The 14,219-nt window shown below is 50.7% G+C and overlaps 1 protein-coding gene across 1 annotated transcript in view; it reads left to right on the top strand.

Annotated features, from left to right (window-relative positions):
- Positions 1-14,219, top strand: part of LOC134929258 (lactosylceramide alpha-2,3-sialyltransferase-like) — a 176,847-nt gene that overhangs the window by 91,805 nt on the left and 70,823 nt on the right. The window contains exon 3 of the mRNA XM_063924977.1: positions 12,020-12,125. Within this exon, the coding sequence (XP_063781047.1) occupies positions 12,020-12,125 (106 nt within the window). The remainder of the gene's footprint in view (positions 1-12,019; positions 12,126-14,219) is intronic.

The following is a 14,219-nucleotide window of genomic DNA, read 5'->3' as shown; positions in this document are numbered from 1 at the left end:
CGTCATACCTATCTGGCAACTGTCTGCCCTAACTGTCAGACCTGCCCTCCAATCCTCCTCTGTCGACCTATGACTCAGGAAACCTACCCTGTCACCTAGGCCTACTCTCCCCTCCTCGTCCGCTACCTGTGCCACAGTGATGGCGGCCAGACCACCAGCCTCTGGATCCTGTGTGGCATCCACTACAGGGAGGCTGCGTGTCTTCCCCGATCTACTGAGCATAGGCAGGGGACCTGCTATGTCCACAGCAACTTGCTGCAAGGGTTCTCCTATGGGCAGAGGCCCAGAGACAACACAACCGCTGGAGTGCCCCAGCTGCCAACGCATGGCACCAGCCTTACAGTTGGTCTGGGCGTCATCCGACATTCCAGACCAGGGTAAGCTCTGTGTCAGGCACTTCAGGGTACGGTCTGTCTCCGGGTTACTGTCCAAAGGGGTTTCGCTGGCAACCGACACCGGTTGCGCAGGAACGTTCCCTGGGGGGACCAGTTGGACACATTCCCTATCTGGTCTATCCCCTCCCACTTTCCTGGTTACCCTGTACCTTAACCCTTCCTGCCAGGTCAAACTTCCCACCCCAACCCTGTCAAGGCCGCTGCCAGAGTGGCGCCTCATGCCTTTCGGGGATGGGTCAGAGAGTTGAGCCTCCCTAAACTCCTGCCTGTGGCCCTCAATCTCTCCTAAATTGGGATACTCTACAGGGGGATCTAGGTGGGGACTACTAGGGTCAGTCTGGTAGGGGTCAGTCATGGAAAAGTCAGTGTGGTTTCTCATACTCACCGCCGGAGTTGGCAAACCACTTGGGTCAGGAGCATCAGTGGGCACCCCCACAGGATCAAACGAGCTGGAACCGACATCCTCTGCGTTGCTAGGGGACGTAGGCATACCAGAGGCAAAAGGCATGCGGGGTCGATGTGCTGATCTAGCCGCTGTAATCTTTTCCTCTGGGCTGGTTGAAGCTGTGGTTGGCTGTGCTGGCAGTTGTCTAGCAGCTGTAGTCTTTTCCTCTGGGCTGGGTTGTGCTGGAGCAGCTGATGTCAACGGTGGTTGTGGAACTTGACTCCGGGGAATGGCGCCAACAAACGTAGTGACGATCCCACCACCCAGATCATTTCCTAGGACCACATCAGTTGGGAGATCATCCATGACGGCAACTTCTCGCAACTCTGGTCCAGCTCCCCAGTCCAGGTAGACCTTGGCAGTGCGACCCTGCAATACTGCAGCAGGATCTATAAGGTGGGGGCTCACCACAGTGATTGAGGCCCCAGAGTCTCTTAGGCCTTCTCCCTGCAGGGGTCCCACGTGGACCGGCTGCAGGTGCCTCCACATGTTGTGTAGGGGCTGTTTGGCCATGCAGGTGACTCTCTCCGCAGAGTGCACCTGTCTCTCGCCACACTCCATCGGACTGACTGGAGGGGGAACAGTCTCTGTAGGCTCATCTCCTCTCGTCAAACAAGCGATCCGGGCTCCAGCACTCGGATTTGGGGCACGAGTCTGGGGTGCTTGGGATGTAGGACAGTTCATCCTCAGATGTCCGATTTTCCCACAGCCGTAGCACTTCTTCTCCAGTCGTGGCACCGATGATCTCTGATCAGTTGCAGGGACGGTGCGGTTGCTGGCCAAGAGCACCCGGGTTGGAAGATGCTTGTCTTTGGGGGTGATGAGCTGAAGAGGGGGGTCCCCTTGGTAGTGCAGTCTTTTGGAGTTGGCTGCTGGCTGGGCGCTTCTGGCCCTGTGGCCGAATTGCCACATATTTGTCTGCTAACTGGGCAGCCAACTTTAAGCTGGGTGGCTCCCGATCTAGCACCCACTCCTTCACTTCTGGGGCGCACCTGCGGTAGAACTGCTCCCTGCAGATCAGGTCGATCAGTGCGTCCCATGTAGTGGCTTCCGAATCCTTCACCCACTTCACCACGTACTGCCGCAGCTGGTTGGCGAACTGCTCATGGGTGCTGCTAGGATTCTTGGGCAAGTCTCTGAACTTCTTCCTGTAAGACTCTGGAGTGATGAAGAATCGCTGGAGGAGGGCCTTCGCGACATCGTCGTAGTTCCCACAGACCTCCGTGTCCACTCCTCGATAGGCCTCCAAGGCCTCTCCATGCAGAGTGGGCACAAGATGTCTCACCCACTCTGACTTGGGTAGATCGTGTAGTTTGCAAGTCCTTTCAAAAACTTGTAAATGTCCATCACTGTCTGCAAACTTGGCAAACTGAATACGTCCTGATCTGTGTACAACAGCTGACAACGGCTCCCGGGGTACCACGGCCTGTGGTGCCCGCTCATCACGCCACATCTGGATGATGATCAAGCGCTCTTGCTCCGTTGCCCTTTCCCCCAATTCCGCTAGCCGATCTGCTAGGCTATCCGTACTGCCCCCCCTGGGACGTTGGGATCCTGGCCCTGCTAGGGATTACTGGGAAACATGGCTGCTGTGAGAGAGGGCAGGGCTTGTGGTTCTCACCGGTTCCTTACGAAGGTCCACTGTTGGGCCGTCCTCTGCGATGCTGACGCCGTCAGTGCTTTCCACCTCCGCCCGATGGGACTCCTCCCAGCTCCTGAGCGCCGCCTTCATGACGCTTCTGGACGCGTTGGAAGGGATATCCACACCCTTCTCCTGGCACACGATCTCCAGATCATCCTTGGACATTCCGCTGAATTCCGCCATCTTGTGCGTTCTCCTGCGCTGCAGTTACTCCTCTCCTGAGTAACTCGGCTTCTCCAATCGGGTGATGAAAAGCCGCCTGGGAATATCCCACCGCCATGCCAACAATTTCTGTGACAGGACGGTCCCGTACGAAAGCACTCGCCGCTTTCGCGTCCCGTTGGCTGCGCACAGAATGGAAGGTCAAGTCACATGAGGCCTGACCACATAGGGGATTCCCGCTTACCGTCAGTAACCGCCTGTTACTGACTCCACCCACTGCGCTGTGGGCGGGTTTATGCTGCCACCACCAAACTCCTAACCTGCCGTGGCGTTTGGAACCACGGTTCTGCTCTGTATGTGCCGACGCACTGCCTTACCACACCTGTGTGGTGTTGACAAATCCCCACTAGCCACTTGCTAGGCCTCTACCGGTAGCTGGCGGAAGGCGGAGCTTGGAGACGTTAGGTGCTTCCCTGGACAGCCGGAGGACGGGGCTAGGTTTGGCCTAACCCTGTTGGTCACAAGATGAAGCAGTCTTCTTGAGGCAATGATGTTTATTTGCTCAATGATAATAACCTTTAAAAAGGCTCCTCCCTATTGCTAGGGGCAACAGCATACAATCAGATGTTTCAGCAGAATAAGATGGTACAATACACCCTCTATGGGCAAACTGCCCTCCTTTTATCCCACTCCAATACACATTACCACAGGGGGTAAGCCCACCCTGTGGTGTACAACCAATCAATGTTTACCCATGAGCTGTGCATGCCTTGGTCACATGCACAGCTAACATTGTTCCCTATGGACAGTGGGGAGTGGTCGGTCTCCTTTGACTGTCCCATCCTGGAGGATCAGGATACGCCCCGGTGCCGTTCAGTCTAGGCTGGGGGAAGTTTTCCCTCCTAAACTGACTTCCAGAAACCTGCCCGAGACCCAGCCCACTGCCTGCAGCCTGGATTTGGGCTCCAGAGCTGGGCAGCCTGGCTCCCCGGTCCAGGTTTCCGGGCCACTACGGGTGATCTCCATGGAGCTCCAAAAAACCACTCAGCTTGTTTCACAGCTGAGCTCCTTCTCTTTCTCCCAGTGCCCCTTTAAAGTGTGAGGCTGGATGGGAAAGTATTCCGTTTTTGGGGAAAAGGTCTGGGAGAATCCATCAGCCTGCACAGCCATGGATTCCCCCCTCCTGGGACACACAACCAAGCAAGTGCAATTTACCTTTAAATACATCACATTTAAATACATGTGTTTCCCTTTAAATACACTCTGAGCCTGCACAGGCTCCACATACCTAGGCACTGCAGTGCCTTACAACACTCTAGACATGTTATTACATTTAAAACAATGTGCCTTGTTTTTCTTTCCACATCCTGTCCCCTAGTCCTGCAGCCTGGCTGCTAGGACTCTGTCTGTGCTGGGGGTATGGGGCTGACTTCCCCCATCCTCCTGCCTGCCTGCCTCTGGGGTCCAGGGAGCTGGCGCTCCCTGTCCCCCCAGTGGGGCACTCACTTTGTGGCCTCGCCGCACGTAGCGGCGCACCCCCCTGATCCGAAGCCCAGCGGCCCGGGACACTTGTCCCGGCCGCTGTGGCTCTGGCTTGTTTCAGCGCTGAGGTGCCGGGAGCGTAGCTCCCGGACCCCAGCACTCACCAACCTAGTCATCCCCCCGCCGCCAGGGAGCCGGCTAGCCCGGTCCCCTGTATGCGGCGCTGGATCTGTGGCCTCGCCGCGTCCGGCGGGGAGCCGGGCTGCGGCGCACCCCCCCTGCCGCCTGGCAGTCCGGGACATTCCTCTTGGCTGCCTCGGCTGGCCGCCTCCAGTGTGCTGAGGCGCCGGGAGCAGAGCACCCGTCCCCTAGCACAGGCAAGCTCAGAGCGCGCTGCAGCGGGAGCTGAACTCCCAGCCGCAGCGGCTCACCCTTCTCCCCCCCGGCGCACACACAGCTCAGTGCGCCGGGGGGCTGTGCTCACCGCTGCCGGGAGCGGAGCTCCCGGACTCTGGCGGCGCACACCCGATGGCTGCAGCGGGAGCTGATCTCCCGGCTGCAGCGGTTCCCCTCTCCCCCTGCGCGCACACTCTGCTCAGCGCGCCGGGGGCTGCCCTCACTGCCGTGGTCTCCGGAGAGATCCGGGACCACGGCACACATAAAAAATACATTTTTAAACATTAATGCAAACATGGCGCCTAGCGCCCACAATATTTTAAATATGGTGCCAAGCGCCCATTGTCCTGTCAATGGCGCCGGGCACTAGGGGTTAACCCCTTCAGTGCCGCGGCGGCCATTTTCCACGTGGCTGGGGCCTCTCCGGCCACAGGGGGCACATAAATTTAGGCGCATATTGTGATATAAGCAGCTATTGGGGGAAAATTCACTTGTGTATAGTGTAAATCCCTCTGTTATATAGCGCTCTGGTGTGTGCTGGCATACTCTCTCTCTGTCTCCCCAAAGGACTTTGTGGGGTCCTGTCCTCAGTCAGAGCATTCCCTGTGTGTGTGTGCGGTGTGTCGGTACGGCTGTGTCGACATGGTTGATGAGGACGCTTACATGGAGGCGGAGCAGGTGCCGATAAGTGTGATGTCGCCCCCCTGCGGGGCCGACACCAGAGTGGATGGATATGTGGAAGGTATTAACCGACAGTGTCAACTCCTTGCATAAAAGGTTTGATGACGCAGCTTTGGGACAGCCGGCATCTCAGCCCGCGCCTGCCCAGGCATCTCAGAGGCCATCAGGGGCTCAAAAACGCCCGCTACCTCAGATGGCAGACACAGATGTCGACACGGAGTCTGACTCCAGTGTCGACGAGGATGAGACAAATGTACAATCCACAAGGGCCATCCGATGCATGATTACGGCAATGAAAAATGTGTTGCACATTTCTGACATTAACCCGGTTACCACAAAAAAGGGTATTATGTTTGGGGAGAAAAAGCAGCCAGTGACTTTTCCCCCATCTGATGAGTTCAATGATTTGTGTGAAGAAGCGTGGGGTTCCCCAGATAAGAAACTAGTGATTTCTAAGCGGTTACTAATGGCGTACCCTTTCCCGCCAACGGATAGGTTACGCTGGGAGACATCCCCTAGGGTGGACAAGGCGCTCACATGCTTATCAAAAAAGGTGGCACTGCCGTCTCAGGATACGGCCGCCTTAAAGGAGCCTGCAGATAGAAAGCAGGAGGCTATCCTGAAGTCTGTGTATACACACTCAGGTACTATACTGAGACCTGCTATTGCTTCAGCATGGATGTGTAGTGCTGCAGCAGCATGGTCTGATTCCCTGTCTGATAACATTGATTCCCTTGACAGGGACACTATTTTGCTTACCATAGAGCATATTAAAGACGTAGTCTTATATATGAGGGATGCACAGAGGGACATTTGCCGGCTGGCATCTAGAATTAATGCAATGTCCATTTCTGCCAGGAGAGTATTATGGACTCGGCAGTGGACAGGTGTTGCTGATTCTAAAAGGCACATGGAGGTTTTGCCTTATAAGGGTGAGGAATAGTTTTGGGGACGGTCTCTCGGACCTCGTATCCACAGCAACAGCTGGGAAGTCGACTTTTTTACCTCAGGTTCCCTCACAGCCTAAGAAAGCACCGTATTATCAAGTACAGTCCTTTCGGCCTCAGAAAGGCATGCAGGTTAGAGGCGCGTCCTTTCTGCCCAGAGGCAGGGGTAGAGGGAAAAAGCTGCACCAGACAGCCAGTTCCCAGGAACAAAAATCCTCCCCTGCTTCCACTATGTCCACCGCATGACGCTGGGGCTCCACAGGTGGAGCCAGGTGCGGTGGGGGCCCGTCTCCGGAACTTCAGCGACCAGTGGGTTAGCTCACAGGTGGATCTCTGGGTTCTACAAGTGGTATCTCAGGGATACAAGCTGGAGTTCGAGACGTCTCCCCCTTGCCGTTACCTAAAATCAGCCTTGCCAGCTACTCCCAAGGACAGGGAGGTAGTACTGGCGGCAATTCACAAGCTGTACCTCCAGCAGGTGATAATCAAAGTTCCCCTCCTTCAACAGGGACGGGGTTACTATTCCACAATGTTTGTGGTACCGAACCAGACTGTTCGGTGAGACCCATTCTAAATTTGAAATCCTTGAACACTTATATAAGGAAGTTCAAGTTCAAAATGGAATCGCTCAGGGCAGTTATTGCAAGCCTGGAAGAGGAGGATTATATGGTATCACTGGACATCAAGGATGCTTACCTACATGTCCCCATTTACCCACCTCACCAGGAGTACCTCCGATTTGTGGTACAGGACTGCCATTACCAATTCCAGACGTTGCCGGTTGGTCTGTCCACGGCACCGAGGGTATTTACCAAGGTAATGGCCGAAATGATGATACTCCTTCGAAAGAAGGGAGTTATAATTATCCCGTACTTGGACGATCTCCTTATAAAGGCGAGGTCCATGGAGCAGTTGCCGAAATCTGGACTTTTATGGATCCCAATTTTAGGCCCATAGTCACTCCTGACTGTAGGAAGTGCAGAAATCGACCCAGCTGAAATTCCTCTGTTGGGGCCTTCATAGCCTCACACCAAGAGAGTCACGTGGGGTCCCGGCATTCGTGGAAAGGGGTTCCATATGTAAACATGGGACCCCTTTCAGTCCGCTGGTCCGGGTGTTCGTTTATTTTTTTTGCCAAGTTCGAGGATTTATATCTGGACACTGGATTGAGGTGAGTATAATTTTATTCACAGGTACCCCGGATCGTCTGATCAGGAGACGTGGCAGTCGGCAGGTCAACATAGGTAAGTATGTGTGTGTCGGCAGGTGTGAAATAGTTTTACTCTCAAGGTGTGTGTCTCCTGTTTTTATTTTGTTATTTTTTTTCCAGTAGTACTACAGGTACCAGCGGGCCCGTTTTTCTCCCGCATGCTGGTACTTGTGGTTCTCCAAGTACCAGCTTGTGGGGGAGGCTTGCTGGGACTTGTAGTACTACTGGAAAAAACAATTTTCTTGCAATTTTCTCAAAGCTATCAGCCCATCATCCGCAGCCCTTGGATGGGGGGGGGACAGCCTCGGGCTTCACCCCTGGCCCTTGGGTGGCTGTGGGGGGGGACCCCTTGATTGAAGGGGTCCCCACTCCCCTAGGGTACCCCGGCCAGGGGTGACTAGTTGGGTATTTAATGCCACGGCCGCAGGGCGATGTATAAAAGTGACCCCCGGCTGTGGCATTATCTGTCCAGCTAGTGGAGCCCGATGCTGGTGTAAAAAATACGGGGGACCCCTACTCTTTTTGTCCCCCGTATTTTTTGCACGAGGCGCAGAGCCCGGTGCTGGTTTTAAAAATACGGGGGATCCCCTGTCCATTTTCCCCCCGGATTTTTAGAACCAGGACCAGCTCGAAGAGCCCGAGGCTGGTTATGCTTTGGAGGGGGGACCCCACGCAATTTTTTTTCAGGTTTTTTCCCGTTTTTTAAAAATCGGAACAAAATCCGTCAAATCGGCTGTTTTTCGTCAGCGGGACTGTCGAATCCGTTTTTTATTGAATATGGTCAATTTCGGCACCCACTTGCCGAAATTAGACGGTCGAATTGTGTCGAATTAAAAAACGGCCGAAAAATTTCCGCGATTCGCCGCTAATTCCATATACCCCTAAGACTGAAGAGCAATTTAAACATGTTTGGGATAGGCATATGAATATCCTTACAAAGAATTAACAAAGAATTAAGTTTCAAAAAGGGTTGAGATTACCTAAAGGATAGAAAAGGGGCAGACTAGATGGGCCAAGTGGTTCTTATCTGCCGTCAAATTCTATGTTTCTATGTGACAGGGACATAATGTGAGGAGGGGAGTGGTGACAGCAGAATGCCACAGACTGGGAGTTATATAACCTGTGCAGTTTAGAACCCTGTTCCTCCCACTATATAATAGGAGTGGAGTGATGTGTTAGCAAGGACAGAGCAGCATGTACCAGGAGCAGTGACATGATGTGAGGAGGGGAATGGCAGCAGCAGGAAGACACAGACTGAGAGGACTATATAATGGAAGGAGCAAGATGCCCATCAGCAGAGAATATATCGGGGGGTGAGTGATGTTAGTGTATGGGACAGTCTTACACCTAATAATGGTGCTGTGCTTCTGGAGCAGATTGTAGTGTCATACATACAGTTCCTCTGCATGAAACAAACTTCTTACATAGTCTTTTTCATCCTAGGCAGGTCTTGCAAATATATTGTAATTGCACAATGTAGACTTGTTATTATTCTTATCATTGACGGAATGGGCAGCGGACAAACAGGAGTTAAATTAAACAGAGCTATATATATTCTGCAAAATATATACACACCTAAAAGCAAACACAGAGCTTACACTCTATTTGGAAGCGTGTACAGGTGTACTGAGAGAAGCCGTGAGTATAGCTCATACTGGACATTGGGACCATTTCTAGGGTGTACTAGTGTGGGCGATGGGAAGGTGGGTATGCAGGTTCATTAGTGTCAGTAGTACAGGTGGGAGTAAGGTAAGTGTGAGGGGACATTGGGAGTGGGTAGTTTAGGTATGAGGGGCACAAGAAGGAATCAGAGTAGGGTGAGCGTAGACAGATGTAAATTGGAGAGTCTTGTTGGGCGTGATGGGGAATTTCCCAAGTGTGCAGCAGCAGGTGAGGCTGACACCTGAGAGGAGAAGCAGGTGAGAGGCAGAGCACCTTGCTGTGACATCTGAGATGTGTCAGGCGGAGGCGCTGAAGGTATGCTCAGGGTGAGGACACGGAGAGTTGGCTTCAGGTATCAAAGTAAACACATTAGCATGTGCTTGGACGGGATAGAGGTTCCACATTGAATTGTATATTTGGGTTCCTTAAAATGGGGTGTGGTTCATAGGGTCGACAGTGTCTAGGTCGACCACTATTGGTCAACAGTAACTAAGTCGACACCCAAAATAGGTCGACATGGCAAAAGGTCGACATGAGTTTTTTGAGAGAGAAATTGTCGTTTTCTTCGTAGAGTGACTAGCAACCCCAATGAGTGCACAGTGTCCCCTCGCGTGGATTTCTTCGCTCGCCATGCTTCGGGCAAGGTGCCTCACTCCGCTACAGCTGCGCTCTGCACAGATCACCGTTCCCAATTGTAGTCTACGTGGATCGTAAAGTATGAAAAAGTAAAAAAAAATGGAATAACAAATATCGTGAAAAACTCATGTCGACCTAGAGACCATGTCGACCTAATGCATGTTGACCAATAGTGGCCGACCTGGAGACTGGATACCCTTAAAATGATTGTCATTATTAAGATGCCCACTCTGGAATGTAGTTTAGTGAATGATTTCAGAGATCATTATGAGAGAGAACCATAATATGTGATTAGAAAAGAATCCGTTGCAGAACTGGAATAGTTAGTCATTGTTATTATGTGTGAACTGCCACACACACATTTGCTGAAGTGCACTGTGATAATAGTGATTGGGGCTGTGTAATACTGCCACACCTCTATAGGAAGCACACAATGTAGACTCACAGGGAGGGATGGAGGTAGAAGCGATGCTGCAGAATATGATTGGGGCACTGCTCTCTGTCATGTCATATCACTGGGAAGCACATCTGCTGTATCACAGGTAATGACCCTCAGACACAGCTACACATAAGGTCGGCTTATACGGAGTTCAGGCTAGTTTATGTTGGCTCTAATTGTTCTAATAACATTTGATTGCTTGTGTCCTAGTATTCTTTCCACCCTCTGTCTCAGGGCTGTATGCATGCAAATAGTAATAAGTCTTCTGAATTTACAATCTGCTGTTATGTGTGTGTCGTTATTGTAGTGATAAAGGGAGCATTATGTGGGGAACATGGGCTCCTCCTGTATGGCCGCCATGCACTGGAGCAGCTACAGAAATCATCGGCTTTTATAACCTCAGGTTACGGCAGTGCGGACGGTGTAGTGGTTAGCATTACTGCCTCGCAGCACTGAGGTCATGGGTTCATTTCCTACCATGGCCCTAACTGTGTGGAGTTTGTATGTTCTCCATGTACTTGCGTGGGTTTTCTCCGGGTACTCCGGTTTCCTCCCACAATCCAAAACTATACTGGTAGGTTAATTGGCTCCCAACAAAAGTTAACCCTAGCGTGACTGTGTCTGTGTGTACATGTGGTAGGGAATATAGATTGTAAGCTCCACTGGGGCAGGGACTGATGTGAATGGCTGAATACTCTCTGTAAAGCTCTGGAATATGTGTGCGCTATATAAATAACTGGTAATATAGAAATAAATTCGTATTTAATTTAAGTGTGAAGCTTATGTATATGTGGAAGTTATATTGGACGAGTTGCATGCAGGTGCAGGTCTGCGATTGGCTTGTATGTTATTAGAAGTGTTCTATACAGAAATATAGGGAAGCACTTGATATACAGGCTGTCGGGATGCCGGCGCTCAGCATACCAGCGCCAGGTTACCGACAGCTATTCTCCCTCTTGTGGTATCCACGACACCCCTGGAGGGAGAATAAATAGCGCGGTGTGGCGAGCCCGCAAGGGGCTCTTTTCGTGCTCACCCCGATGCTGGCATTCCGGCAGTCAGAATCCCGGTGCCGGGATCCCGACAGCCAACGAGTCCTACTACACCCAGAAATATATAATATACAGATTTGTATTTTTAGCTAGCCATTTCATAAAACATCTAATTTCAGCATATGGCCTATACACTTGAGGACATACGTATCAGTCATCTTGTCCTCACCTTCTGATAAATATTATCATGTGATAAGGGAATCCCGATACTTACACTGCTGACAGATGGTGAGTATTGCAGATAGGTAGTAGGGAGAGGGCTAGGCTGCAGGAGGGACAGCTATGGTTAGGCTGTGGGAGGGCTGGGTTAGGGGTAGGGTTACTGGCCACATTCTGCAACCTATAGACTGATTGAAATGTCTACCTTTAGGGCAATACTTGAACAGCCTATACACATAAGAGAAATGTTAATTAGTTCTTACAAATGGGGCACACTCTCCGTCCTTGTTGCTACAATGTTAGTTATGTATATCTGTAAAGTTGTGTCCGGGATCCCGACCGCTGGCATACATACAGCTGGGTGAGCGCAAATGAGCCCCTTGCAGGCTGTCTGCGCTCGCCATGCTTTTTATTTTCCCTCCAGGGGGGTCGTGGACCCCCAAGAGTGAGAAAAGTTGTCTGTATGCCGGCGCTGGTATACTGTGCGCCGGGATCCCAACAGCCGTCAAACTGAAGACCACCCCTCTGTAACATTGCTACAATATGTTTCTTCCCTGCACATGGCGATGCAGAACCCTTGTGCACCTTTTATATAATGGATAATAACCTAATCATGGAGAAGGTGTGCACTGTAGTGTCTGAGCATCCTGTGTGAGTGTCACCGGATTGTACATAGGCCCTAACATAAACCTCTGTTTTTTCTCTCTCTAGGTGTATCTTATTCTTGGGATTCATAATATGCATCCTTTACATCTGCAAAGTGGGACTGGACGCGGAGACATGTGACCCCCGAGCTGTGACCCCCAACCACATAAAGGTTGGATACTATTCGTGTTGTGATCCACTACATTTTACTCATTGTTCAGTGTTTCATCTGTGTCCTGCCAGAAAGTGATATTATTTGCAAAAGTGTGTGCATATTGTATGTCTGCTGAGTTATGTGTGCATATATGTATGTATAGGTGTGTGTGCATATTGTATGTCTGCGGAGTTGTGTGCATATATGTATGTATATGTGTGTGTGCATATTGTATGTATTTCGCTACAGAATTTAAAGGATAATGGCAATCTTTGTCAGGCCGTACCTCTGGGCTTCCCTGGATTGATGCTATGAAAATTCTGGCGCTGAGGAGAATAATCCGCCTCCTTCTCTGCTCCATCCCGCCTGTGATGTTGCCCTGCTCAGTGCTGTAAATGCTGGGATGACAGGCCAAGCGCCGCCCGCTGTATGTTAAATATGTTCGTTTTGCAGGATGATTCTCTGTCAAAGGGCCCTAGGTCTCCTTGCTTAGCTTAGAAACTAAAATCTGCCTCTGCCCCCACCCGTGGGTGCCTCTGCCCCTACCCGTGGGTGCCTCTGCCCCTACCCGTGGGTGCCTCTGTGTAAATTGCTTCAGGTATTCCAGAATTATGCCCAAAAACTATGGATTTTTACATCTCTTCCCCTCCATTCCCACCCCTGTGGGTGCTAGGGGTGTCTCAAAACCCCCCTCCCACTTTTTTTGTTGTTGCCAAATTGCAATGGGCCCTACACATTATCAATTGGCCGCCGAGGTGCCCGACGGGCGACCCGGCGGCGGAGGGGGGAGGGGGGAATTACGGGGGGAGTGAAGTTTCTTCACTCCCCCATCACCCTGCTTCATAGCTCTGCATGCTAATATGGATGAGGTTTTCCGTATTGGCATGTAAATATAAGCGACCGGCACTAACGATGAACGAGCGTGGGGCTGTGCATCGTTGAACGATATGAACGAGTTCTCGAGAATGTTCATATCGTTCAGTTAGATCTATAAGTGTGTAGGGCCCATAAGTCATATGTGTACCAAGTTTGGTGTAAATTGCTCCAGGCATTCCAGAGTTATGCAGAAACATACACACATATACACACACAGATCCATTTCTATATATATGGATAATCGTGCAGATATTCTGATACATATTCTGCGCTACAAGTTTACCGATATAGGGACAGCTACAAGATCATTTTGTCACGTCCACAGTTGATTTTCTGTGGAGTAAGAGGAGATTACAGAAACCCTCCAACACAGGCATGGAGCTGTTAAATTTCAAATCACCATGAAGTAGCAGAAGAAGAACTGTTCTGTTCAGGAAATCATTCCAGTTTTGTTCTGTATACACTACACGCTACCATATTTCTGTGAATGCCATCCCTTCGCTTAAGTCACTGTCTTGGAGTATTAGCCCAGAGCCAAGTAAGGTGTCTGTAAAAGCTTACAGTGCAGTATCACACTATAGTGACCAAGAATGGATAGTTTACTTGTGAATTAATATCTTGCAGAGTAGCTGGGTGTTATCGTTTTGTTATCCTCCAGACACCTCCCTGAGCTGAGAATGATGCAGTAAGTAGAACCCTAGGAGACTGTGCTATGTGTAACAGTAACTGCTTTGTTGTTATGCCATATATAATTAAGACCTTAGCGTTTAGTCTCCTGGGATCTGCAGACTAGGCACAATAGAGGCGCTGAGGTTGGGAAAGAAATAGAAATGCACATTGGCGTGAACTAATCCGTCGCCCGGCTAAATATAGCGCTGGGACTGTTGGTACATTTCGGAAGTGCCTCAACTTCTAGACAACAGCTGAAATCAGTTCTGTGTTCTCAAGTGATAAATACAGCTCTCCATTTACATAAGGACCCATATTAATTTACCAGATGAATAATTGCTGTTTTCAGGAATAGTGTACAGCTTTACCTGGAATTAGAACGTCAAGAGGAAGTCGAGCTGCTATTTGATAGTAATATATAGCAAAGGCTGTGGGATTCTGAGCAGAATAATAGCTGGTTCTAATTGTGAAGCGTAACGGAATATGCTGCGCTATATAAGAAACTGTTAAGAAATAAATGGTCTGTTTATCCTTAGCTAACGTATGTCCGTCACACACCCTTCAGCA

Source organism: Pseudophryne corroboree, chromosome 1 (genome assembly GCF_028390025.1).
Source record: "Pseudophryne corroboree isolate aPseCor3 chromosome 1, aPseCor3.hap2, whole genome shotgun sequence".
Classification (NCBI taxonomy): domain Eukaryota; kingdom Metazoa; phylum Chordata; class Amphibia; order Anura; family Myobatrachidae; genus Pseudophryne; species Pseudophryne corroboree.
This window is presented reverse-complemented; position numbering and strand designations above follow the sequence as displayed.